Genomic DNA, 25,668 nt, shown 5'->3' on the forward strand with positions numbered 1-25,668 from the left:
GTTTCTAGAATTATCAAAAATAATAATACATTAATAATAACAATATTTATAAATATATTTTTTTGTAATATCAAGTTTTTTTTATTTTAAATTTTATTAAACAAATAATAATTAAGTAATATTATGAATAATATTACTGAGAATGGAGGAGCAATTAATAAACAATCTTTTAATAACCATATTTTGTCTTCTTTTACTCAAAATGATATTTTATTTATTAAGACACCAATAATGAATTCACCATCATCACAAACATCATCAACCTCTTCATCAACCACACAACCAAATGAATCGAGATATAATATTTTTGATAATCAAAAAAATAATAATAAACAAATATCTCAAGAGGTTCCTACTTTTAAAAATATTGTTGACAACAATGATTTATATCAATCACCATTTCAATCAAAATTTCAAAATCAAGAACAATCAACAAATATTTATAGCAATTCTGAAGGATCAAGTAGAATTACATCAGAAAATAATAATAGGAATTTATTAAATATTTTTAAAAGTGAAAATAATAATAATAATAATTGTAATATTGAATCAATTAATAAATCATTAGAATCAAATATTAAAAAAGGAATAAAAATACCTGTCGGTGAAAAAACAATCAATCAGTTAATATTGGATTTATATGAAAATGATAAAAGAGAAGAAACTCTATCAGAGATTATCAAAAGAAAGGATTCCATTCCAAATCTACATTTATATATTTCTTATTCTCCAATGATAATGACAATTCTTCTTCAAGAGGTACTGAGTATCTATCGATATATACTTCCTCCCAATCAAAAGTTAAAAGCTAGATCTTCCAATCGGGTTTGTAATACATTGGCCTTACTACAATTAGTAGCATCAAATTTAGAGTCAAGATCGATATTAATTAAATGTAAATTGTTTTTTTTATAACAATTTATTCTAAGAATATTAATTAAATTATTTTTTATTTTTTTAGCAAGAATAATAGTTTATTTATTTCCATTTTTAAAGACCGGATCACGAAACAAACCTTTTGAATATCTAAGATTATCAACACTCAATGTAATTAGCGCTCTTATCAAGGTTGAGATTAGAGATGTTATCAAGTTATTGCTTGATTCCGATTTAATATCAAGTTGTTTGAAAATTATGGAGACATGTAGTGAGCTTTCAAAAACAGGTATTTAACAACAACGTTAATATTGGTGGTTTCAAAACATTTTAATTAACTTTTTTATATCTATAGTTTCAACATTTATATTACAAAAAATATTGAATGAAGATGAAGGTTTGAATTATTTCTGTCAATCACCAACTAGATTACAACAGATATTTCATTCTTTGAATTCAATGATAGAAGCAATGTTACCAGACCACATGTCGTCTCGACTTCTCAAGCATATTGTAAGGTGTTACCTAAGATTGAGTGATAACCTAAAGGCAAGAGACATGCTTTCAAAATCTATCATGCCCGAGTGTTTCTCGAATGGTCAGTTGAATGACTTTTTAAATCAAGAGGGTGATATGATTGTAAAGCGATGGTATCATCAACTTATGACAAATGTTTTCCCACAACAACAACAACAACAACCACCTAGAAGAAGTCCATTCAATCAACAACAGCAACAACAACAACAACAACAACAATATAATAATAATAGAAGAGGTTTTAATCGTAAATAAAAAAGAATGATGTACATGCTTAATAATATTTTTAACAAACTTTATTTTTTAAAATTTTTTTTTTTTTTAATATAAATGATCACTCTTATTATTTTTTTAATTAATTTAAATATAGTTCAACAACAACAATAAATAATGCCAAAGAGAGGTAGACCACCAAAGAATAGACCTTTAAATACAACAGATGATCATAATACTAGACCAGGTTATAAAGGTGTTGGTAGACCACCTAAAAATAGAGATAGAGATAAAGAAATCGAACAACAATTAGAGTATGATCAATATTATTATTATTATTATCTCTTTTATCATTATATATTAACATTTTATATTTATAGATCTAAAAGAGAATATTTAGATGAAAAGGTTCCTCTTTATGTACCTTCACTTGATATATATAAAAAGATTGGTGGTGAGAATAGTGCAATATCAAAGATTGCATCTATTGATATACCTTCAAATTATGATATTTCAGATGATGACCCTGATGATCAACCAACAACAACGACAACAACAACAACAACCACCACTACGACAACAACAACAACAACAACAAATACAGAAACAACACCTATTAATATAGATGATACAATATTAAATCAAGCATTAGAAGATGTAGTTTCATTTCAAAACTATGTTTCAAATTCAAAAGGTTTAATAACAAAACAAATCGATTTATTAAACAATAATCACAAGAATTCAAATCAAGTTAAAAAATATAGTAACTATCAAATTATTGTAATTCAATCTATAAATTTATATTAACGGTCACCTTTTTAGTTGTACAAAGAAAAAAGAATGTAAAATTAAATCATAATGAAAGAATAAATAGAAATCAAGTCAATGAACATCCAAGGGATATCAATGATAGTGCAGTTTCGATAAAGTCAACGACAACCAATGATAACGATATCAGTAGCGATGCAATGACGTTGGATGACTCTGACAATGCAGTCTCTAGTGCATCGGCTTCAAGATTAAAGAAGAAAAAGATGGTTCAAGACGATGATTACGATGACCAAGACGATGAAGATATCGATATTCTCGATATCGATCACAGTATGAATGAATCGATCGACTATCAGGATGACGATGATGATCATGTTAAGCGACCGACACCACCAGTAAAGGTTTTAAAGTTGACGGAGAACGACGATCCTGGCGATGACATTGACGATCAAACCAGTACTCTTTCCGACGACAGTACTACCACTGGCAGTGTTGCAGCACCCTATCATCATCATCATCTCAAGAAATCCGCAGGCAAAAAGAAAAACCTTATCAAAAAGAAAGGTTCTAAATATCAACACGACGAGCTATCAGCATCGAGCAAGAACAAAAAGAAAAAGAAACAGGAGGATGAACAGCCTAAAGTACACTATATCGGACCTAACGTGTTTTGGGCTGCTATGGATTCCTATTTTCGTTGGATCAATGAAATCGATTTGGATTTGGTGACACCAAAGCCAGAGGACTACTATTCATCGTCATTCGTTATTCCACCACTTGGAACGCACTACACTGAGCAGTGGTCAAACGAAGATCAAGAGAGACTGTCAAAGCCAAGTGGTTTGCTACGACCACAGCCACAGAGATTACAGCACAGCTCGTCAACCGATAGTATGGAAGAAACAATGTCGTCGAGTGGTGGTAATGATGGAATATCCAGTGACCTGTTTATGGGTGATCTTTCGATGCGTCTACTCTCATGTTTGATCGAAGAGAATCTTTTGACGACATCTAGTGCAACAAGCTTGGCATCGAAGCAACCACATCAACCCGGTGGTAAAGGACAACTACTTCCAACGGAATCACCGAGCAACGCCTACAATCCAGACACACAACTTTCATTAGAAAAGAGAATTCAATTAGAGTTAAAGTGTTTAGGATTGTATGACGACTATCAAACACCTACTACCGAACGTCAAGACGATGAGATTTGTGCTGAACTCAGATTCCTGCAAAACCAACTACGTGATCAAATCAATGCCAACAACCAATTGAAATCACAAACCTATATTAAATGTAAACAAATCATGTCGAAACAAGATCAAATTAAAAAGAGAAAACAATATCATTCTGTATCTGAAAGAAATTATCAAAAGTTAATGGTATGTAAAAATAATAATAATAATAATCAAATTATATTTTATTATAAAACTCTAACTCTAAAATTTATTCATATATATAAAGAAGAAAGATAGAAAGAAAAAAAAAGTTAAAGCTTCACTAAATTAATAATAATATAATATAATAAACAAACAATCTTTTTTTTGTTTTAAAAAGAAATTTTTTTTTTTTTTTTTTTCAAGTTCATTCTCTCTTCTTTTTTTTCATTTATTTATAATCAAAAGTCAAAGGTAGTCAGTAACTAGTTATCATTATGATGATGATGATAAGTGAACACTATAGTATAAAGTTTGTAGTTTAGTAGTTAATTGATATAAACTATGGGTATTGGTGGCTCAGTCATTTCAACAGAGTCTATTGCAAAGACGGTTGGTCTGAGCAATCAGATGAATGATGAGCTTAAAGTATTGGTATCACAACAATCAATACCATTAGAGGTTGAACAATTCATGGAAACTCTTTTGCTTAGTTTGAATTTCTCTGAAAGTTCCAATCATACCTATCTATCTATACTATTACAAGATCTATCAAAACAATTAGGTAAATTAATAATAGCTACTATACTTTTATATATCTTTTAATTAATCATCTATCTATTACTAGCTGTAAACAATTTAAAATCAAAGAATTTCAATCGAATAGTATTACATTTCATTTTGAAATTAAATCAATTTTATCATTCTTTAGTTTCATTACCTTCACATTATTTAATTAATAATAATATTAGCAATCAAAATAATAATCAAAATAATAATAATAATAATAATCATCAAAATATAGATACAAAACTTCAAATTAAAATATTGAATCAACAACAATATCTTATAAACTATACTATACTATTACAATCATTCACAAGATATTTCATAGAGAATATGGTACAACTTGATCTGGAGGATCAGTTTTGTGGTGTTGATCGATCTTATAAAGACCTACCGTTCGATCTATTAACAGGAATAGTAAACTTTTTATCTCTAGAATCAAAGTATGTGATCATTCATCTAGGATATCTCAATTATAGATTAGTCATTCCAATAATTAACAAACACACAAACCCATTCAATCAGTGACTACTCATACGATTTACATTTAGCACTTTACAATTTTCTGCTCATTCTATTTTCGACAGAGATGTACCAACCATTGCCTCTACTCGATGAGTCACCTCGATCAGAGAACCAGCCAACCAACATATTCCTAACAATGATGATGCGATTCGAATGTGATCAACTCTTACCAAGAGCCACGCTAAACTCATTCATTAGAAATCTTTACAACAATGTAATCTATGACAAACCAAGACCTTCAAGTTCAAGTAGTTTATTTAATTCTATTGGAAATGCTGCATGTAAATATATATATATATATAATATTTTGGATAGGAACAAGACATTTTTATTAACTAATCTTAGCATTCCTTTTATTAATACCATGGAGTGCATATAGATATTTTTTCCCTGTAGATAGTTCATCTCATTCTGGGCCGCTTTCAGACCTATCACTACTTACATTACTTTCAATGATTCAATATTACTATCTACCCATCAATCCATATAGAAAGATAACACATTCAATACAGGATGCTGATTGTAAATACACACTTATATATATAACAAGTTTTTTAACAATCCTTACTAATTAGTAGTTATTATAGTTTCAGATTTAGATAAAAATACAAATATATCAATATCAATGTCAAAGTTGTATGAAGTTATTTTACAATCACCTGCATCCAACAAAAACCTTTTATTATTATATTATTTATTACAAGAGAATCCTTATTTCTTTAAATATGTACAGTCAAGAACAGATATAGATAATTTAGTAAGTTGAACTGGTTTTTATAAATAAATCAAAACTAACTTTTATCATTTCCAACCAGGTTTTACCAATGTTACAAGTTTTATATAGTTCATTTGAGGAAAAACCTCAACAAGTATATATGATCTTAATTATTATACTTATTTTATCACAAGATACTTTATTCAATGCAAACGTTCATTCTTTGGTAAGCTTTAAAATATTAATAATTATTAGAAAATATATAACTAATTTATAAAAATTAGGTTATTCATCAGGTACTTTGGTATAAAGAAAGACATTTAGTTGATATCTCATTGGGTGGATTGTTAATGGTTGTTTTAATTAAATCAATCATGTTGAATCTTTCTAAATTGAGGGTAACTTGAAAAAACAAATAATTTTATTATTAACATCATTTTATTAACCATTACCAACTTTAGGATGTTTATCTTCATACCAATTGTTTAGCAATATTAGCAAATCTTTCTTCAAATATATCACATATTCATCCATATGTTTCATCTAGATTGGTAAAGTTATTGGAAATTTTAAGTAAAAGATATATGAAATTGTAAGTTTGATTTAAAAAAAAAGAATATTTATATTTGTTTAATTTCTAATTATTTTATTTATTTTTTAAAAAAGGAAAAGATCATCAACTCAAAATCAATCATCTGAAAATTTAGAAATCTCTTTAACAGATATAAACTCTGATGAATTACAAACACATTCAGATTTTCTATACATAGTGTTACAGATTATAAATAATACACTTACATACAGAGCTACATCGAATCCTCATCTTATATACTCTCTGTTACACCAAAATGAATATCTACCAGGTTTCATTAACGATGATAACCTCTCAGAGTTATCAACAAATATCCTAAATGTAAGTAAAAGTAAAGAGATTGATGGAGATTTATATTCTAATACGAAAAAATACATTTAGATATTATCATTTTTTACCTATGAATTATCATTGGAGAGTTCACAAGATTGGTCAGCAGAGAAGATTCTACTGTTTTTAGAAACTAAATCAAAACAGATTGCAGTACCTCCATTGGATCAAGAAGGTATTCTACGTTTCAAATATGAAGAGGAGTCAAATAGTTTCGAATTTATAACACCTTATATATGGTCGCTCATCTACAATTTCATGGGTGAGAAATGGGACACCAAACACCTTACCCTATTCCAAAACAAACCATCAGACATTGAATCAACAGTTAAAGATATCAGTGACAAAATCAAAAGTAATGATTTACTTTCCGATGATTCCAATAATAATAGTCCTGATTTTCAGTCAACAATAAATTCGATTTAATTGTTTTTATTTATATTTTTTTTTTTATATTTCATTTTCTTTATTCTTTACTACAATGGGTTTATTAACAGTACTTAAAAAAATTAAACAAAAAGAAAAAGAACTTAGATTGTTAATGTTGTATGTATCATGTTTCTACTTTATAAACAGTTTGTTTTGTTTTAACATCGTAGTAATATTATAGAGGTTTAGATAATGCAGGTAAAACTACAATTTTAAAACAATTCAACGGTGAAGATATAACTACAATAAGTCCAACACTAGGTTTTAATATACAAACTTTAATATATAAAGAGTAAGTATATCATATGATTTCACTACTATACTAGTATTCACTAAAAAGTTTAGATATAAATTAAATATATGGGATATTGGTGGTCAAAAGACATTAAGAACCTATTGGAGGAATTACTATGAAGAGAATGATGCTGTCATATGGGTAATCGATAGCTCTGATATTCGAAGAATAGATGATTGTAAATTAGAATTAAAGTCGTTATTAGAAGAAGAGGTATGTTTAAAATAGATAATACAATATGTTTAAACATCTTTCTTTGACTAACTTGAATGAATATCAATAGAAACTTGCAGGTGCAACTTTTTTAGTATTTGCAAATAAACAAGATCTTGAAGGTTCAAAATCATCAGAAGAAATTATAAAGGTACGATAGTTTAAATTAACAAAAGATAATATTTGATCGATTTTTTTATTAAAATGAAATCATCATTGTTATTTTAGTATTTGGATTTAGAATCATTAAGCACGCATAATTGGAAGATACAGAGTTGCAGTGCTATATCTGGAGAAGGTTTAGAAGAAGGTATAGAATGGGTTGTCAATGATATTGTTTCAAGATGTTTTATTTTAGATTAAATCATAAAATTAACAAGTTTTTTTAAAAGGAGACATAGTAATATTACATCTATTATTTAAATCTAAAAAAAAATAAAAAATAATAAAAGCTTTATTTATTTAAGGTTCATTTTCAATTGAAGATCTACCATCTGATAATGACCTATCTATTGGTCTTTCACGTGTGAATGGTAATGAATCAAGATTGAAACTTTGAGCTCGGCTGTTTGTTGCCAAGATATTGCTATTGGTGTTATTAACCATATTATTGCTGCTATTATTATTATTATTATTGTTATTATTATTATTATTATTATTATTGCTACTATTGTTATTATTATTATTATTATTATTATTATTGTTGCTAATATTATTCATTGGAATGTCATTAATATCTTCAATAGAGCTACCATCTAAATCATTTCGGTGTCGATATAAACCAAGAAAAACTCTTTTTCTCAATAACATTAGTGCAATGCAAACTAAAACAAATGTTAATGCTGCTCCGAAAATTAAAAATATAGTTCCCAATGTTTGTTGTGTATCCTATAGATAGATAGTTGATCGATTATTAATATTGAATAGTGAGTGCACTATCATTTCTTCTAATATCACTTACTCTTGACATTCCAAATGTATAGGTTCCCTTTGTTAAATCACCAGCAACTATCCAAGGATCTCTATTTGCTTTTATCTTTATAATTGTATCTCTAAATATAACTGGATTGTTCTTTGTAACTGTAATATCTGTATAACTAGAATTGGTTTAGTAATTATATCTTTTGTGATATTAACAAAAAAGTACTACCTACTTTAAGTATGATATATCTCCATATTTACAGGTTTGAGCAACTGCAGCATTATTAATAACATAACATCCTCCACTAAATTTCTGTTTTATAACATAATTAATTAATTAATTTTGTTTAAACAAATAGAGTTTAAATTTTTCTTACCTTTTTAGGTCCTAATAAAGAATTATTTAGAGATTCACTATGATTATTATTGTTATTATTATTATTTATATTATTATTACTATTACTATTATTTGATAGTTTTGAACCATAATCGTTTATGAGATCTACTGTTGTTGTTAAAATAAGTTGTGGTAAAAATGTTTTGGTCTACATCATTTAAAAGATTGATTTAGTAACTTAGTTAACTATTGTTTATAAATTTCTTTAAACTTACATTAAAGCTGTACAATGAAAAAGTTAATGTTGGTACTGATGGTGAGTCATATGGAATTGAAGGTATGATCGAGGATATGTTACATAAGAAATACAATGGTTTATAGGGTAAAAGTGGGTTTTTCGATGGTAAAGGTATATATTCTGTATAGACTGAAGGAATAAAGTTATATTTTTGTGCTTGATCTATATTTGTGCTGATAGTCACATTGACAAAGTATTGTTGTTTTGAAAATTCTTGTCTAAATCTATTATTCCACATCTAAAAGATAATTAGCATCATTATCATAGAAAAGAAAACAAATGTGAATTATAACTTACATTTACTGCATTATTATACCTTTCTAATAATGGTACTTGAACTATTATAATCGATGGATCTAAAAATGCAAATGCTGTGATAAAAAATGTAGGTGCTAATAATCCAAGAAAGCAACTAATTATGAAGAATGATCTCCATTGTTTAGTTGTTCTAACAAAGTTTCTCATCCTAATTTGATTGTATATTTGATTATTACAGTTTTAAAAAACACAACACATAGTTCAATTTTAATAAAAACAAAAAAAAAAAGTTTGATTTGTTTTTTTTTTTTTTTCGTGGTGTTGTGAAAAAAAAAAACAGGTAAAAGAAATCGATCTTTGAATATAACGGGTAAATATTATTAAATTAATTTTTATTTTTTTTACCCTCTACAATATGTATTATAAGAAGATAAATTAATTTTACACTGATTTTTTTTAAAAATGTTTCTAAAAATTTAATAAAAAAAATAATTAATTAAAATATATTTGTGTTGTATTTTTAAAAACCAACTTACATAAAGATGAGATTTTGTAATTTTATCACGTGATTGGAAGATAAAGTAAAAAGCAAATCCAACTAATAAATGCCATATTCCATGATTAATACGAAGATAATCATTTTCGTCATCCAATCCACGAGCAAAGAAAAATGCGGCAATACCTAAAGAACCAATTCCGTATAGGAAGTACCTATTCTTGATCCACTCTGGTATTTTCTTTTTGTAGATATGGGTGCATATTAAGAGGAACAATGACGATACGATCGGTAGAATAGTGAATGCTAGATTCCAAGGGTTTATCATTTGACAATATAATGTAAACACCAAGAATATCCAACGAAGTAGATCTACTATTTGTGGATGATTGTATTCCATGAGGTAGAACATCATTGCTTGAAAAGCAAGGATTGTGAATATATTATCTAAACGATGCCACTTATCCGCATTTAGACCAGACAGCTCAAACCACCATGTCTTTTCATAGATCTCACCAATGTGATACATCATCGATGATATGGCACAAGCAACACCAACTACCGCTTCATAGGCATGTCCTCTTTTAACACACATCACACCTAAAGGAATACATGACAGATTGGTTGTAAACGCAATGACTGCTGTCATCATCTTTTCCCATGCAACGTCTGACATTATTATATCTCTTTTAATAAATTAAGCAATAATAAAGAAAATGAAATGATTTTTTTTTTTTTTTTTTTGATTAGTTAAAATAAAAAAAAAAAGAGTTTTGAGTAATTTTTTAAGGTTATATCTTAAGATGGAGTCAACAACATTAAAATATGTATGGTTGGATTGCGACCCAGGACATGATGATGCTTTTGCCATTATGGTTAGTTATTCTATTTTAAAAATAACAAAGAAAACAAGATAATTAATATATATTTAATTTAATATGATTAGATGGCTGGTCATTCAAAGTCATTAAAATTACTTGGTATTTCAACTGTAGTTGGTAATCAAACAGTCGAAAAGACAACAATAAATGCTCTAAAGGTATGTGCAATCTCTGGTTTATCAGATGTCGAAGTTGTCAAGGGTGCTGCAAATCCTTTGATGAGACCATCCATGGTATGTCCAGAGATACATGGTGACTCTGGTTTGGATTCATCAGTAGTATGGTCTGTCGATACCAAGTCACCACTTGAAAAGAATGCAATCGTTCATATGTACGATACAATAAGATCGACTTTTCTAGAGACAGGCAAGCTGACTACCATCATAGCAACTGCAGCACTCACAAATGTAGCATTACTATTCTCTGTGTTTCCAGATGTAAAGTCCATGGTAGAGAGTGTTACACTCTTAGGTGGTGCGATGACCGTTGGTAACATGACACCCGTAGCCGAGTTTAACATCTTGGTTGATCCAGAGGCTGCCAAAATAGTGTACGATAGTGGAGTAAAGATATTCATGGTACCACTCGAAGTTAGTCACAAAGCACTTATCACCAAACAAATATTAGAAAGAATTCAATCACTCGACAACTCTTATTTTATCACATTATCAATTGAACTATTAAAGTTCTTTACGCAACAATATATGAATCTTTTTGGTATGGAGGTATGTAAACAAAAAATTAAACAATACAATTTATTTTTACTAAACTTTTATAACATTATAATTGTAATAGAGTCCACCACTACATGATCCATTAGCAGTTGCAGCTGTTATAAATCCAAGTATGTTCACAACTAGATTACTTCGTGTTGACATTGAATGTAAATCTGATCTTTGTGCTGGTCAAACTGTATGTGATGTTTGGAATTTCTCAAACAAACCAAAGAATGTTCATGTCGCAACCGATGTCGATTTACCTGCATTCTATGATATGTTGATCGATTCCATCGATAAAAGTAATAAGCAAAGTTGCTTAAATAAAAAATAATATCATATTTTTATATTGTTTATTATAATAATTAAATACATTTATAAAAGAACTATGTAAGAACTTTTGGTGGAATTATATCTGACAAGAATTCAAGTGATTCAATCTCTTTAACTGTAGATGCTAGGTTTATGAAAATATATATATAAGTGTTTGTTTTAAAACAGTATATAGTAAAGTGTTCACACATACCTATATCTTTATATTGTAAAATCTTTCTCTTTCCTGTTGTCTTTTTATATGATTCCCTTACTATAAAGTCTAAAAATAATTCCTAATAGTATCATAACTATTGATTAGCTATCGAGTATGTTTAAAACAAATTTATGATTGATATTTACAGTTGATTTAGTAATCAAAAGAGTAGCGTCGTTTGCAATCAGTTTAACATCTTTATCAGATTTAATGATTCTTCTAATTCTGGCTACTGGTAGGTGTGTATTGACCGATTTCTTTTTAATCTTTTTTTTACCATCTGTTGTGTTTGTTGTCGATGTTTTATTGTCTTCATCTTCATCTTCATCTTCGTCATCGTCTTCAGCACCTGTTTCCTCTTCATCTTTTTCAACATCCATTTCATCTTCTTTTTCTTCATCATGAGTATCATCAGCAAGATCTTCGTCTGCCTCGTTCATTGTCTCATCTTGTTTCTTTGTCATTGTCAATATATAATATAAAAAAAAAAAAGATAACAAATAATTTTTTTAAAAAACAAACTATTTTTTTTTATTATAAAAAAGGCGCATTAATTTGATCAATATTTTTTTTAGATTGAAAGCTCATTCAATAAGAGTATTTTGTTTTAACAATAACAAAAGAGTATTATCAAGGAATAACACGCTCTTTTTAAAGACATTTAGAGTTAGCAGTTAAACGTTCACAAATTAGCAACATATACCAAATCTTGGATCATTTTATATCATAAGTTTTATGTAAATCATTTCTAAGATAATTTCAATATAACTTGATACACCCCTACCAACAAAGAGTCCTTTGTATTAAATTGTATCTCACATATGTTAGATTCAGACTAAAAGAGAAATCAACACCAAGCTATAAGATGTTCAAAGGTTTCAAAGAACTTCTTTATTAATATTTAATATTTAATTATTATTTGAAGAAACTCTGCATCAACCAACGTCAATCAGAATTAATATTTGTAGGAAAGTTGTTGGCAGTCAGACAGTAGATCCAGAAGGGATTGGAACCACCAGTACTCATTTTCGTAGAGTCAAAGGAGAGAGCACAAGAGTTGATCTTTGATAATATCAATGCCGATGTGATACACTAGGATCGCACGTGATAAGATAGTGGAGAAGTTCCATACGGCTAGACCTGTGTGTTAACTATTATCAATTTCGACTCTCCAAAGACTAGTTCATTAAATTTTAATTTTTTATTTATTTAAACTTCAAACATCCCATTACTTTATTAAACTTTAAATCTTAATTTATTTATTTTTTAAACTTTTATTGTTTGAATTGCCATTGATACAATATTTGTCATATTAATCTCTGGACCAAATACTTTAATTGGGATATGTAACTTGTGACCGATCTCACGCATATGTTGCAAACCTGATTGATAATTGGGACCACCTCTTCTAACAAAGATATGTAAATTGGCTTTGAGGATATCTTCATGATACTCTTTGATTGCTCTTATGATTCCCTTAAAGGTTGCAGCTACATCTGTAAAGTTGGCAATACCACCACCAATCAAGAGAGCTCTTGGTCTTCCATCTGGATTTCTAGTGGCCAAACTCAACATGGTCGAGGCATACTTGTGTGTGTCTTCTTCATTGGGATCACCAGAGTATTCACCATAGCTTCCTAGTTCATGTCCATATCCAAGATCGGCAACAGTATCTGCATAGATAACGCTTGCACCACCTCCCGCGATAACCGGCCAAATCCTTCCATTCGGATTTAGAATGGTCAACTTGAGTGACGCACCAGTCTTTTCATCAATGTCATTAACAAATGTTTCCTCTGGGAACAAAGCACGACCAAATGGTTGTGGGAATTGGATTGGTTCTCCATCTACAACCCATTTACTTCCACACTTGAATGATGCACATTCATCCACCTCACCTCTCATATCCAATGGGAATGGTTTACCATCTTGATCCAAAGTAAATGGATTCATTTCAATGAAATGGAATGATAATTCTAAAATTTTTAAATAAATTATTAATAAATATATCAACTTCTATTTTGATTTGTTGTTTTTTTTTTTATACCTTCAAAAATCTTATAAACATTTCTAATAAATTGAATAATAAATTCTCTACCGGATGTATTAGAGTCAACCAATTCATGAAGGTTGGCAGCGTCAATTGGTTCACCGTATGGAATGTCGAGTGTCTTTACATGGTCCCAACACTCTTCGATTTCCATTCCACCGACATTTGAGAATGAAATGGTATTTCCGTCACGCTTGGCAACAATAGATAGATAGTATTCAACAGTGTGTGGTACGAATGGCTCAACAATGAAATGAGTGACTGGTCCTTTCTTTCCAGAGATATCGACTTCTTTGTTCATACGCTCCTTTATGAATTGGTCGGCTTGCTCTACGTTGGCATTCAACAATACCAAGTTATTCTTTCCACGCTTTCCAAACAACATATCGGGTTTCACCACCAACTTGGTATTACCTAGCCATGGTTGAGCAGTAACCATCTCTTTCAAGTCTAATGAACCAGGATGTACCTGGACCATCTTTAAATTCAATCTCTCATTACATATATTCTGGAATTGTGTTCTCAACAATGATTTACTTGTATATTCTCTAATCTTCTTTCTTGCCATTATTACTACTATCAAAAAATTGTTATTACTGCAATTTAAATAAATATATTTATAAATAAATAAAAACTAAAACCAAAATATTGTTATATAATTATAAATAATAAAAAAAGAAAAAGAAAGAAAAGTAAAGTAAAGTTAATAATAATCTTTTTAAATATAAAATTTTTTTAAATTAACATTAATTTAAGAATAGTAGTTATGTTATTGGCAGTGTGGTTAAGTTATTGGTTGTAATATTCTTGTTAGTCGACACTCAATTTAAATTCAAATTAAAATGATATTTAAATTTCATTGGGCAGATAAAATATTGCAAAACATAAAAAAAAGTTTAAATTAAAAACAAATTTAATTTATAAATGAAATGATTAAAAAAATAACCGTTGAAAATACTGATAAGTAGTTTTTACAAAAAAGGAAATAAAGTTATTGTAATTAATTTACTTACATTTATAAAATTGTTAAATTAATAAATAAAATATAAAGAAAACTAAAATTGAATTCACTGGAGTGATTTATAGATAATGATAAAACTAAATAAAAATCAAAAAATAAAAATAAAAAATAATAATGTGTGTTTGATTTGTTTGTTCTAAAAAGAGAGATAGGGTTAGGAGGTTGTTTATATTAACATTTAATAAAAAACAATAAATTTTAAAATTTAAAATTTTAAAAAAATAATAATAATAATCGTCGACAACATCATCTTCATTTTCATAAACACACTTGCTTACAACCTTTTGATTAGTCAACAAGTTTTGAGCTACTCAACATAATATTATGTCTAATAATCAAGTCTGATAAAAAAATAACTCAAAAAATGTTCATTTGGGAACTTGACTGATGTTTTTTTTTTTTTTTCTGTAAAATCCCAACTTTAATCTTTCTCTATGTTTCCCAAGCTTGATTACTCATTGAGCACATCAATAAAAAATTAAAAAAAATTTGAAAATTTAAAATTATCTTTGGATTTTTCATGTTTTTTTATTTATTTATTGAAATTTATACAAAACTAAAATCTGTCATTTCATTAATTTAAATGAATGATTTATTATGATCCTTCAATTGTTTCCGACGACAAAGATGATGATGTTGTTGCTGACTGTATCTCTGATGTAGTTGATTGAAGTAAAGCAGGAACAAATTTAGGTGGATTATAAGTTGGAGAGTTTCTGGGTAGTGATGCATATATCAGTTCTTTAATATTCTCTCTTTCATTCTCTGGTAATGCAGATTCTATCTGCTCAATTAGATCACCTATCCTATAAACCAATGCATTTGTTTTTATTATATTAAATTTAACTTTATCTGTCACTAAATATATATTAATAGTTTAGTTTTTAGTTTGTTAGTTGGTTGGTGTTGGTTAGTTTAATATATTAAACTATTTATTATTTACCTTCTTTAAAACCATAATTATAATGAGTTGTTTCGCTAACCCTGGTTGACATTGAATGTGTTAGTTTTTTCGATTGTTTCATCTCGACTTCTCTGATACGATTGATGATTTCCATTTGTTTCTCGACAATGTAACCTGTAGAGTTTTTAAGATAGTTTTGAATGTCGATACTGATGTTGAGTGCACCTCTGTTATCCATGTCTGCAACCGACAATGGATTACCGTTTGGTGTTATCCAAGATTCATCATTATCATTTAGCAGCGGAAAGAACTATCAGATAGGTATACAAACAAACTTGTTAATATCATGAAAAGAAACAAATCTCTAATAATGATTATGATTGACGTTCCCATTTCATCTTTTATTCTTTACATACATACATGTGGAGTTTTTGCTAATCTTTCCAACTCTTGTTCTGTTTCATTTGATTTCTCTACTTTTGAAAGTGTAATTATTTCATCTTTATTATAGCTATTATTTAGTATATTTTGTTGTTGTTGTTGTATTTGATTATTATTTAAAGATGATGATGATAATGAAGAAGATGAAGATTGATTAGATTGATTAGATTGTTGTTGTTGTTGTTGTTGCTGTTGCTGTTGATGTTGTATTTCTTGTTTCGATGGTAGTTTCTCATAAGAGTAACTTGTATATGGTATATTCTGATAGATTAGACTACTACTGGTAGAAGAAGATAATGTCGGTGGTACTAAAACATCATTAAGATCATCATGATGAACATGACTTCCACTCGATGGTTTACTATCTGTTTGACCCATTAAATAAATAAGTAACTACTATATTAAATATAACTATCTATTTTATTTTAATGATCCTAAAATAAAATTGTACCTCTTCGATGCCTCACAAGCAAAAACAAAATAAAATTATTATTGGGCTTTATAATAATAACAACAATGAAAAGTTTTTAGTTTTTAAGATTATTTTTTTTTTTTTCTGGTACTAGCAAAGACTCTTTAAATTTAACGATCTTTTTAATCTAATATAGATTGAATTATTTATTATTAAAATTTATGACATTTGATCATCTTCATCTTCATCTTCATCTTCACCTTCATTATTTTGTTGTACTTGTTGTTGTTGTTGTTGTTGTTTTTTCAATGCTTGTTTCTCTTTTCTTTGCTTTATCATTTCTTTCTTCTTTTCTCTGTTTGATTGAGAGATTGTAAAGTCAGTACCAATGAATTCGTTGCAATTCTTTTTAAATTCTTGTGGAACGGTTTGATTATTCTCCTCCAAGAGTGTCACTAGATCCTGTGCCAATTGCATATTCTTTCTAGAGACAAACGAGATTGCTTCACCTTTTCTACCGTTTCTTCCAACTCTACCTATTCTATGACAGTATTGTTCCAAATTACTTGGTAGATCGTAGTTCAACACCAAATCGAGATCATCAATATGAATACCACGACCAATAACATCGGTTGCCAACAACAATCGCTGTTCTTTCTGTCTCTTAAAAGTTTGAATAATCTTTTCTCTTTCCATTTGATTCAACGATCCATAAATAGTTTGATGTTCAACATTTATCTTTAGCAATCTTTTACTAATAGATCTTAGATGCTATAGATAACAATATTAGTAAAATATAAATTATCAATAAAAACAAACACTACATACAGATATCTGATTAAAAAATATAATAGTTTTGTTATTTCTAGTTAAACCAGGTAATATCTTTAATAGTTTCTTTGCTTTCTTAAACTCTGTTACATAATGTAAATTCTAAAAAGAGATTCGATTAGTAAAGTGTATATTTAGAATAAACTTTAACGATAATAAATATTACTTGTTTGATATGTGATTGATTTGGTAATTGTTCAGATCCAATCTTTAATCTTATGTATGGTTGTTTCAACCAGGTGGCTTCTATTGTCTGTAAACTAGATGGGAAAGTTGCACTAAAGAAAAGAGTTTGTACGTCTGGTCTTATCTGTGATTTGATTTGCTCTAATTGATCGATTAGACCCATCGATAGCATCTTATCGGCTTCATCTACAACCAACATTGTTACACCATTCAAGTTAAGAACACCCATATCTATTAAATCGACTAAACGACCCGGTGTTGCAATCAGAATATGAGGAATACCACCTTGTAACGATTGTATCTGTGGTTCTTTGGCAACACCACCATAAATAGGTAATGAATGTATACCAAAATGTTTTCTTAATTTTGATGATATAGAATAAATCTTTATAAAGAAACAATCGATAATAATAATAATGAGTAAAAAAAATAAAAATAATAATAATAATAAATTAGTTAACTTACTTGTCTTGCTAATTCTCTTGTTGGAACTAATATAAGAATAGATGGACTGTTTGGTATGATTGTTTCATTCTTTATTCTATCTTGACAGTGTGGAATCATTGGTAGTAAGAAACCAGCTGTTTTACCTGAGCCAGGAAGTGATATACCGAGCACATCATGTCCAGTCAAAACACAAGGCCATGCATATTGTTGAAGTTTAGTTGGTGTCGAATGTTGTAATACGAAAAAGAATGTCTTAAAAGATTGTGGTAAACAACTATTCTTAACACTTGTTGCAACAGGTATATTTGTACCAATAATAAATTGTTCTTCAATTATTTCATCTTTTTTCTTATTATTATTACTATTATCACTATCACTATCACTATCACTATCTTCTTCTTCAATATTATTTCTCTTATTTGTTATAATTTGATCATCTGTATCTATTATTAACTCTTTTGTTTCTGTCAAGTTGATTGAAGGAGCGTTGAGAAAGTATCGTTCGAAATAGAAAAGATCTTGTTTCCTGTAGATAACAGGCTCAAGATTGATTTTAATTTCAGCTTCCTTCTCATCGATGGTTGTTTCTTTACTGATTAATAATGGATCGATCTCTGCTTTCTCTTCTACTTCGTCATCATCATCATCATCATCTGATTGATCATCTTCTTTTATAAATTTCTTATTTTTATCAAACTTTTTATTATTATGATGATTATTTTTATTATTGTTTAAAAATGATTTCTTATTATTGTTAAAACTACTATTCTTATTATTATCAAACTTATTTCCTTTTTTAAATTGATTATTTTCTTTTTGTTTTACTGATTTATTTTCATATTCATTATCATTATTATCTTTTCCTTTATAAAACTGATTGTTTCTATCTTTATTATTATTATTATTTTTAATAAATTTATTATTTTTATTAAATGATTGATTTGGTTTAGGCATTGTTTTTATTATTTTTAACAAATAAACACAATCATAACAATTATTAATAGTTTGAGAATAATATTTAATTTTTTAAACTTTCGTTCGTTTTTTTGTTGAACAAATTTTTTTTAATTTTAATTTATTTTTGTTTATTAATTACATAAAGATTAAAGATGTCAGAAAGTAACAACAATAATAATAATATTTCAATTGAAGATGAACTTAAACAATATATAGAATCATTACAATTTCCATTCCCATATAGATTTGGAATCGAGTATTATAAGTTAATGAGAGACAGTCAATTGGAATCAGCAGTTCGTCCTTTAGTTATTATTGGTGTTGATCGTACATTATCACCACAAGAGAGATCGTTGGTACCTTCAAACTATAATGGTGTTAGAATTCAAATGGAATACACTCAAATCATTGATGTAGATGCCAGACTTCAAAGTGCAGTAGCTGCAAGATCTGCAACAGATCCAATAGACAAACTAATTGTAGAATCTGAAATGAACGAAGATGATGAAGATGAAGATGAAGATGATGAAGATTGTGAAGAAGATGAAATGGATCAATAAATAACTCTACTGTATTAAATATTCTTTAAATCAATATTTTATTATTAGTTATATTTTTCTATTTGTTAATTTTTGATTTGCTAATAGATAGTAATTATGGAATGTACTATGCTTGTCAGAGTAGAATGGAATGTAGAATGCACGCGCCAAAGATGATGATTGTGATGCGTCCAAGAATGGTGTGGTAAAGATGGGAGTGAACGATGGATCGACGGTGTAGTGTGGTTCTTGTTGTGAAGGATAGTCAAAGTCTATGATGTAGTGACATCTTGAGACATCGAGATAACGGTCGAGTTCCTCTTGGTTACGGTCGTTCATGTTGCTCGGAATATTGCTGGTACCGGTGAATGGCTTTGGAAGGTGACCTTTAAAGTTGGACTTGAGGAACGACAAGTGGAAGCGTAATGGTGTACCGTTTCGTTGTTGTTGTTCGTTTGGAAGGAAAAAGTGGGAGGGGAATCGGTACCATTCTTTACCTACACATACATTGACAGTGTTGTTATCGAGTTTGTTGAATGCAAACTTTGGGAATAGAGGCTCGGTTGTATCACCTCTTCTCAGCTCGTGGTCATACAAATAGGTATATGTATCTATTGCACCTGTATAGTTTCTATAGGTTGAGAAAATACGTGATGCCGACAAACCAAAGAATAAAACTACAACCATTACCTGTAGGAATAAATTTAATGATCTAATGAATCTTTTAAATCCACTATCTACTTGTTGATTGTTGTCGTCTGATTTCTTATGAGAGTAACTGTCGTTTAAGAATAGCTGTTTAAGTATGTTGATAACCAAATAAATGGTGATGGCAGCAGTCAAGCAAATGAAAGGATAAATGACAAATAGGAAACGTTCTTCTTTGTGTGGAAGATAAGTCATGAATGCAAACCATATGTAATAGGGAGAGACTATGAGTAGGGTTAATACTCTTGGTAGGTTGTTGAGAGTACCGAGATAGTTGGATTTGAATAAAAGTAGAAGGAAGTAGAGGGGAATGGTGAGCATCGATAGTAAGAATACAATATTAAAATTGACAAAACAATTGATAAAGTAGAATGTCCAGTGTTCGATACCATAGAGTTGCGATCCACCGGCATGACTCGATGTAAAGTTATAGGCAATGATGTTCCAGATGGCAAGTACAGTCTTTCCATAGTATTGTTTATCGATTGCCATCATTGGTAGCAATACTGATACAGTTGGAATGATTGCCCATAGCAACAACTTTACAATACCACGGCGATATAGAAGGTCGAGAGCTATAGGGACACACAAAACAATAACAAATGGCCAACCTAAAAACACGGATACAGCACACGAAAAAACTGACAACAATGGTCTATTCAACATCCAAAATCCATAACCAAACATAATTGTTATCATTGAGAATGTTGTTGGTAAATATGCTTTTGTTAAAAAAATTGTTAATAACATAATACAATATGATTATAATAAATATTACTTACTTGTTGTTGATAAGAATAAACCTGGATTACATAACATGAATAATGTTGTAAGTAATGATATTTTGTTACCGAAACGATTGTTTACACCACGGATGAAAATGGTTTGAGCAAATGCACTGTTCAATCCAATGAATATCTTGATGAGATAGAATAGTACTACTTTGTTGTTTTGTGAGAGTGGCTCCAAGAATAGTTTACCGGTGACAGAGTGAATCAATAGATAGCAATAGGATCTTAGTGCATACACTGGACTGTATTCCCATGTCTGTAGACCATGACCATACATCAAGTAGTGTGTAGGTTCCCAATAGTTCATAGGTTCATCACAATCGATGATTCTATTATACAGAGCCGACAATACATTCGATAGGAAAATAAACAAAAACACTGTTAGCGTGCTTGGTTTAAAAATTGAACGATCATCTAAATCTGAACCAATCGATTTTACAACTCTGTGTTGTTTTTGTTGACCACCACCACCAACTCCTGTGTTTGATTTATTTTGTTGTTTTATAACCATGGTTATAAATAGTATTACTAAAAAACAAGAAATGAAATGAAATGGAAAGTTATTAAAAAAAAATGAAGTTCACAAATTTTTAATAAAAAAAAAAATTATTTATTCAAAAAAAGACTTTGTTTTTAGTTTTTCTTCATTTCATCAATATCAGATTTCTTATCCATCATACACCAGTTGAGTTGTGGAACAATGGTTGTTTTTTGGTCGGCAAGATTAACAGCATATGACCACCATAGAGTTGACCTTTGTACGTAGTACCGTTGTCAATCTCGACTTCCATCATTACATAACAGTGGGCAATATTATGAGTATAAATGAATAGCCAGTCCTTGATAGATGGATCGTTGATATTCTTGGCAATAAGTTCGGTCATAGCCAAGGTCATTTCATCGAATGGAGCATTTAAAATGGACCTCCTACAATGACTCTGAGAGTCTTCTGACCGGCGTGGCTCACAATTTTGGATCTGAGTTGCTCGGCATTGAGGTAGAATGAGAACTGTGTCATCTAACTAATTAACTAACTTTTAGAATTGATTTTTAATTCGTTGGAATATTATCTAAAGAAAATGAAATCAGGGATGAATCTTCAAGGCACACTGTTCTACAACAAAAAGAAACTAAGGTTACTTATTAAAAGTTTTTTTTTTTCATTATTTTTTGAATTACACATCCTATCGATTTTGATCTATTAAACTAATATCTTAAACACCATCACCATAGTGTCTCGTTGTATAAATATATGATTAAATATCACAAAAATCAGTTGTTTTTAGATGTATTATTGTTTTAAAAAAATATATATCATTTTATTTTTTAATGAATTTTTAAATCATCACTTTCACTTGCATATTCATCTTTATATTTATGAAATAGATTTGATAGTGAATCCATATACAATTGTTGATAATGGTCGATGAGTTCGTCGGATGGACTTGCGACTTTCGGTACGTCTATAGGCTCTCCTACAACAGAGACAATCTTTCTGCGGTGAGGTAGTAATCCAAAGTCATAGTTGAAAATTCCACGACCATTAAAGAGTGCCGGTGCAATTCCGGTCAGTTTCATCACTTTGGTTTGACATTTTCTGATCCAACTTCCTTTAGGGTTATCTACCTGATCGAATATGTCGTTCTCGCCAAACGAGTAGATCGGCACTAGTGAAGCACCGTGTGCAAATGCCAGCTTGACGAATCCCTTGCGTTTCTTGAGTAGCAACTCGTTGTGGCCAGGATGCGCATCCAGAGATTCCTCTGCACCGCCAATCACTATCATAACGGACTGCCCGGGACCTGACTCCAACACATTATCACAGCCATTGCGTGCGACCGACGATATTCCAAAACTCATAAGTACATCGCGTAGAAAAGGTATCTTGAAATTCGATGTTAGTGTCAACGGGTGTATCGTAATGCCAGGATACTTTTCATCGACGCCAGTGGCATTGGTTGCGAAATTACAGAATGCACCCATGCTAATGATGCCATGTGGATGGTAACCAAATATATAGTTCTTGGCTGGATCTAGCTTTGTGCTGGTGACCAACGAAATCGGGAAGTAATCTCTAAAGTAACGCCATGTACGGTGGTTTCGTATCCAGTTGTTTCTGCGTCCGCCACGCTCCCATGCCGTATCATAAAAAAACGTCCATAACAAATAAGGAATAGTAAAACCCCAGAATATCGGTATTATAATCGAGTAGAAAGCAAACAACATACACATCGGTACAATCATCAAATAGAATAGCACTGCTGTTGTTTCTAACCTACGATGAAGTGGTAATGATGCTGGTATCCATCTAACCATCTTTTTCTTTTTTTCTATTTATATTTTTATTTTCAAACTAAATAAACTAAATAATTTAACTTTTTTATACAATTAATTAATATACTATGAAAACACAAAAAAAAAAAAAAAACTATTATTCTTTTCAAAACAAATTAATAAACTATTATTAATTGAATTATTTTTAAAACTACAACATTAATAACTAACTATTATTTATATATATATATATGAATTATCTTTACAAATAAATGAAATAATAACACACTGTTATAAGATCAAAAAAATAATATCAATAAAATAAATGAAAAAAAAAAAAAACATCTTCACCAAACAATAATATTTTTTTTTATGAACATCAAAATTTTCTTTTTTTTGGAACACAATAGTTTGAATTTTAAAAGGTTTCAATCGACATAATATTAATATATTTATACATATATGATAATATTAAATTTTTGTGTATTTTTTATTATTATTATTATTGAATAATTTTAATGTTTGATTTATATTTACGAGGATCGTGTTGAAGAATGAATCTCACTAGAATCCAAATGTTTACGCAAAAGAATAGGATACCTGCAAGCCAGATGTTAAAGAATGTCTGGTGACCAAGGAATTCTAGTTGGAATGCTGATACCAACCAGAGTGCTTGTGCACCTAACCAGAGGAGGAACATGATGACACCACCGACAATCGTTATTCTAGTGGTAGGCAGCACCAACGGTAGCAACGAGTAGTACCAGATAAAATACTGAACCGTACAGACCTTGTTGAACGCAACGAATGTTATGGTTTCCAATAGCATGCAGAACTCCAAGTCGTTGTAGTAGACCCAACTGATTGCAAGCAATAGTAGTACCTGTGGAAGGAACGATGCCAATGCCACACCGACCGATGCCAACGACACCGATCCGACCGCACCTACATCACTAATCGATTCTACCACCGGTGTATTCAAATAGATCTGATAGAAATACACTGAAAAGTTGTGACGATTATCTGCTCTAATCACATGATACAAATAGGTTTCAAATAAAAATATATATCCATAACTATCAGAGAATGATTTATGATTAGTTTGTTAAACAACATTTCAAATAACTACTACTACTACTACTGCTACTACTTACATTAAATACATAATAAAAGTTAAAGATAGAAAAGTGGTTGCGCTTACAAAGAAAAAGGTAAGTCTGTTCTTGTTGAATATGTTTTTCAGGATTGTTGAAAAAGAAGAACGATCGGTCGAGTTGTAGGAGGATGGTAACTTGTTATAGTAGTTCTTATCGATATACAAATAGATTGGAATTGAATATATAATTGGATAGATCTTAAAATGTACTGATAATCCATAGCTATAGATATTATTCAGAAATAAGTATTCATATTCGATATAATTGCTTAGCTAAATGGTTTACTTACAAAATGGATGCAAGAATTAAACGTTTCTTAAAAAGGAAATAGACAGATAGTAACACCATTGCACCAATGACAGACTCTGCATTGCCTCTAGTAGATACATTGATTACGAATGGATTCAATATCCAAGCGGTGGTGCATGCAAATAACATCGATTCCTTTATCTTTGGGAATCGTTGAATTAGAATCGATTTTAACAGATATCCAATAATCATATCACATATAACAAATAAAAGTTTGCCAAATGCTTTGTGTACCAATATATTTGGAATTAAAAGAAATGATCTATAATAACAAATTTAGAATGAATGTTTAGTTGAAAAGTGTTTTGAATGTTTGAGAATATATATATATACATACAACAATGGTGTATAACGATAAGTTGATCTATCATAAGGTGATAGTCCTTCTACTACGAATCTAGATGCATCTGTATAAACTTCATAATCGATATCTGTATATTTAACTAACACTATTATTTATATTCGAGATAATATGGACCGACCGTTTGTAAGTCAAAGTTAAAGTGAAATGAAGATGATTTCTATGATAGATGTGTTTTACATACTGTTTGCATCTTGCCATTCGGAGAATACTATTAGTATCAATCTTATGATCAATCCAAATGTAAATGATATCTTTGTCAAGTTATATCCTTTATATATAAAATCATATCCACTGTTTTTGGAACTAGTAACAGTAGATTTCACCATTTTTTATTAAATAATGTATTACTATTGTATTTAATGAATCAAATAATATTAAAAGATTTTTTTTTTTTTTTTTTGT

General features: G+C 29.4%; 14 protein-coding genes across 14 annotated transcripts; 6 read left to right on the forward strand and 8 right to left on the reverse strand.

Annotated features, from left to right (window-relative positions):
• Positions 1-123: 123 nt before the first annotated feature.
• On the forward strand, positions 124-1,668 carry PPL_02700 (Rcd1-like cell differentiation family protein; the record flags this gene model as incomplete). Its single annotated transcript, XM_020573679.1, has 3 exons — positions 124-895; positions 962-1,165; positions 1,232-1,668. 3 exons carry the CDS (start codon positions 124-126, stop codon positions 1,666-1,668), a joined length of 1,413 nt encoding a protein of 470 aa, XP_020435751.1.
• A 135-nt stretch (positions 1,669-1,803) lies between these two features.
• On the forward strand, positions 1,804-3,906 carry PPL_02701 (uncharacterized protein; the record flags this gene model as incomplete). Its single annotated transcript, XM_020573680.1, has 4 exons — positions 1,804-1,940; positions 2,007-2,406; positions 2,466-3,779; positions 3,862-3,906. The coding sequence occupies 4 exons, from the start codon at positions 1,804-1,806 to the stop codon at positions 3,904-3,906; spliced, it is 1,896 nt and encodes a 631-aa protein (XP_020435752.1).
• Positions 3,907-4,118: 212 nt separating this feature from the next.
• On the forward strand, positions 4,119-6,928 carry PPL_02702 (dymeclin; the record flags this gene model as incomplete). The annotated part of the gene is made up of 10 exons (XM_020573681.1): positions 4,119-4,338; positions 4,486-4,783; positions 5,064-5,146; positions 5,211-5,387; positions 5,453-5,622; positions 5,681-5,806; positions 5,865-5,978; positions 6,042-6,172; positions 6,247-6,493; positions 6,554-6,928. The coding sequence occupies 10 exons, from the start codon at positions 4,119-4,121 to the stop codon at positions 6,926-6,928; spliced, it is 1,941 nt and encodes a 646-aa protein (XP_020435753.1).
• Positions 6,929-6,983: 55 nt separating this feature from the next.
• arl2 (ARF-like protein) lies at positions 6,984-7,809 on the forward strand (the record flags this gene model as incomplete). Its single annotated transcript, XM_020573682.1, has 5 exons — positions 6,984-7,048; positions 7,113-7,223; positions 7,277-7,439; positions 7,510-7,590; positions 7,798-7,809. 5 exons carry the CDS (start codon positions 6,984-6,986, stop codon positions 7,807-7,809), a joined length of 432 nt encoding a protein of 143 aa, XP_020435754.1.
• Positions 7,810-7,901: 92 nt separating this feature from the next.
• On the reverse strand, positions 7,902-10,425 carry PPL_02704 (TMEM8 family protein; the record flags this gene model as incomplete). Its single annotated transcript, XM_020573683.1, has 8 exons — positions 7,902-8,327; positions 8,401-8,528; positions 8,622-8,673; positions 8,738-8,905; positions 8,973-9,233; positions 9,293-9,461; positions 9,659-9,699; positions 9,790-10,425. 8 exons carry the CDS (start codon positions 10,423-10,425, stop codon positions 7,902-7,904), a joined length of 1,881 nt encoding a protein of 626 aa, XP_020435755.1.
• Positions 10,426-10,552: 127 nt separating this feature from the next.
• iunH (nucleoside hydrolase) lies at positions 10,553-11,680 on the forward strand (the record flags this gene model as incomplete). The annotated part of the gene is made up of 3 exons (XM_020573684.1): positions 10,553-10,624; positions 10,696-11,355; positions 11,426-11,680. The coding sequence occupies 3 exons, from the start codon at positions 10,553-10,555 to the stop codon at positions 11,678-11,680; spliced, it is 987 nt and encodes a 328-aa protein (XP_020435756.1).
• Positions 11,681-11,732: 52 nt separating this feature from the next.
• PPL_02706 (histone-fold domain-containing protein) lies at positions 11,733-12,339 on the reverse strand (the record flags this gene model as incomplete). Its single annotated transcript, XM_020573685.1, has 3 exons — positions 11,733-11,803; positions 11,873-11,954; positions 12,022-12,339. 3 exons carry the CDS (start codon positions 12,337-12,339, stop codon positions 11,733-11,735), a joined length of 471 nt encoding a protein of 156 aa, XP_020435757.1.
• An 802-nt stretch (positions 12,340-13,141) lies between these two features.
• Positions 13,142-14,493, reverse strand: PPL_02707 (putative ATP citrate synthase; the record flags this gene model as incomplete). The annotated part of the gene is made up of 3 exons (XM_020573686.1): positions 13,142-13,851; positions 13,923-14,375; positions 14,463-14,493. 3 exons carry the CDS (start codon positions 14,491-14,493, stop codon positions 13,142-13,144), a joined length of 1,194 nt encoding a protein of 397 aa, XP_020435758.1.
• A 1,048-nt stretch (positions 14,494-15,541) lies between these two features.
• On the reverse strand, positions 15,542-16,669 carry PPL_02708 (uncharacterized protein; the record flags this gene model as incomplete). The annotated part of the gene is made up of 3 exons (XM_020573687.1): positions 15,542-15,804; positions 15,890-16,160; positions 16,271-16,669. The coding sequence occupies 3 exons, from the start codon at positions 16,667-16,669 to the stop codon at positions 15,542-15,544; spliced, it is 933 nt and encodes a 310-aa protein (XP_020435759.1).
• A 253-nt stretch (positions 16,670-16,922) lies between these two features.
• ddx5 (DEAD/DEAH box helicase) lies at positions 16,923-19,121 on the reverse strand (the record flags this gene model as incomplete). The annotated part of the gene is made up of 4 exons (XM_020573688.1): positions 16,923-17,474; positions 17,532-17,636; positions 17,701-18,105; positions 18,186-19,121. The coding sequence occupies 4 exons, from the start codon at positions 19,119-19,121 to the stop codon at positions 16,923-16,925; spliced, it is 1,998 nt and encodes a 665-aa protein (XP_020435760.1).
• Positions 19,122-19,276: 155 nt separating this feature from the next.
• Positions 19,277-19,684, forward strand: PPL_02710 (uncharacterized protein; the record flags this gene model as incomplete). Its single annotated transcript, XM_020573689.1, has 1 exon — positions 19,277-19,684. The coding sequence occupies one exon, from the start codon at positions 19,277-19,279 to the stop codon at positions 19,682-19,684; it is 408 nt and encodes a 135-aa protein (XP_020435761.1).
• Positions 19,685-19,742: 58 nt separating this feature from the next.
• On the reverse strand, positions 19,743-22,345 carry alg9 (glycosyltransferase; the record flags this gene model as incomplete). Its single annotated transcript, XM_020573690.1, has 6 exons — positions 19,743-19,764; positions 19,797-20,062; positions 20,171-21,093; positions 21,154-21,491; positions 21,892-22,180; positions 22,342-22,345. 6 exons carry the CDS (start codon positions 22,343-22,345, stop codon positions 19,743-19,745), a joined length of 1,842 nt encoding a protein of 613 aa, XP_020435762.1.
• A 143-nt stretch (positions 22,346-22,488) lies between these two features.
• dgat2 (diacylglycerol O-acyltransferase 2) lies at positions 22,489-23,478 on the reverse strand (the record flags this gene model as incomplete). The annotated part of the gene is made up of 1 exon (XM_020573691.1): positions 22,489-23,478. The coding sequence occupies one exon, from the start codon at positions 23,476-23,478 to the stop codon at positions 22,489-22,491; it is 990 nt and encodes a 329-aa protein (XP_020435763.1).
• A 683-nt stretch (positions 23,479-24,161) lies between these two features.
• Positions 24,162-25,592, reverse strand: pigM (glycosyltransferase; the record flags this gene model as incomplete). Its single annotated transcript, XM_020573692.1, has 6 exons — positions 24,162-24,381; positions 24,438-24,512; positions 24,591-24,815; positions 24,883-25,164; positions 25,240-25,351; positions 25,448-25,592. 6 exons carry the CDS (start codon positions 25,590-25,592, stop codon positions 24,162-24,164), a joined length of 1,059 nt encoding a protein of 352 aa, XP_020435764.1.
• Between the last annotated feature and the right edge of the window lie 76 nt (positions 25,593-25,668).

The sequence above is a fragment of the Heterostelium album genome (assembly GCF_000004825.1).
Source record: "Heterostelium album PN500 unplaced genomic scaffold PPL_scaffold3, whole genome shotgun sequence".
NCBI lineage: Eukaryota > Evosea > Eumycetozoa > Acytosteliales > Acytosteliaceae > Heterostelium > Heterostelium album.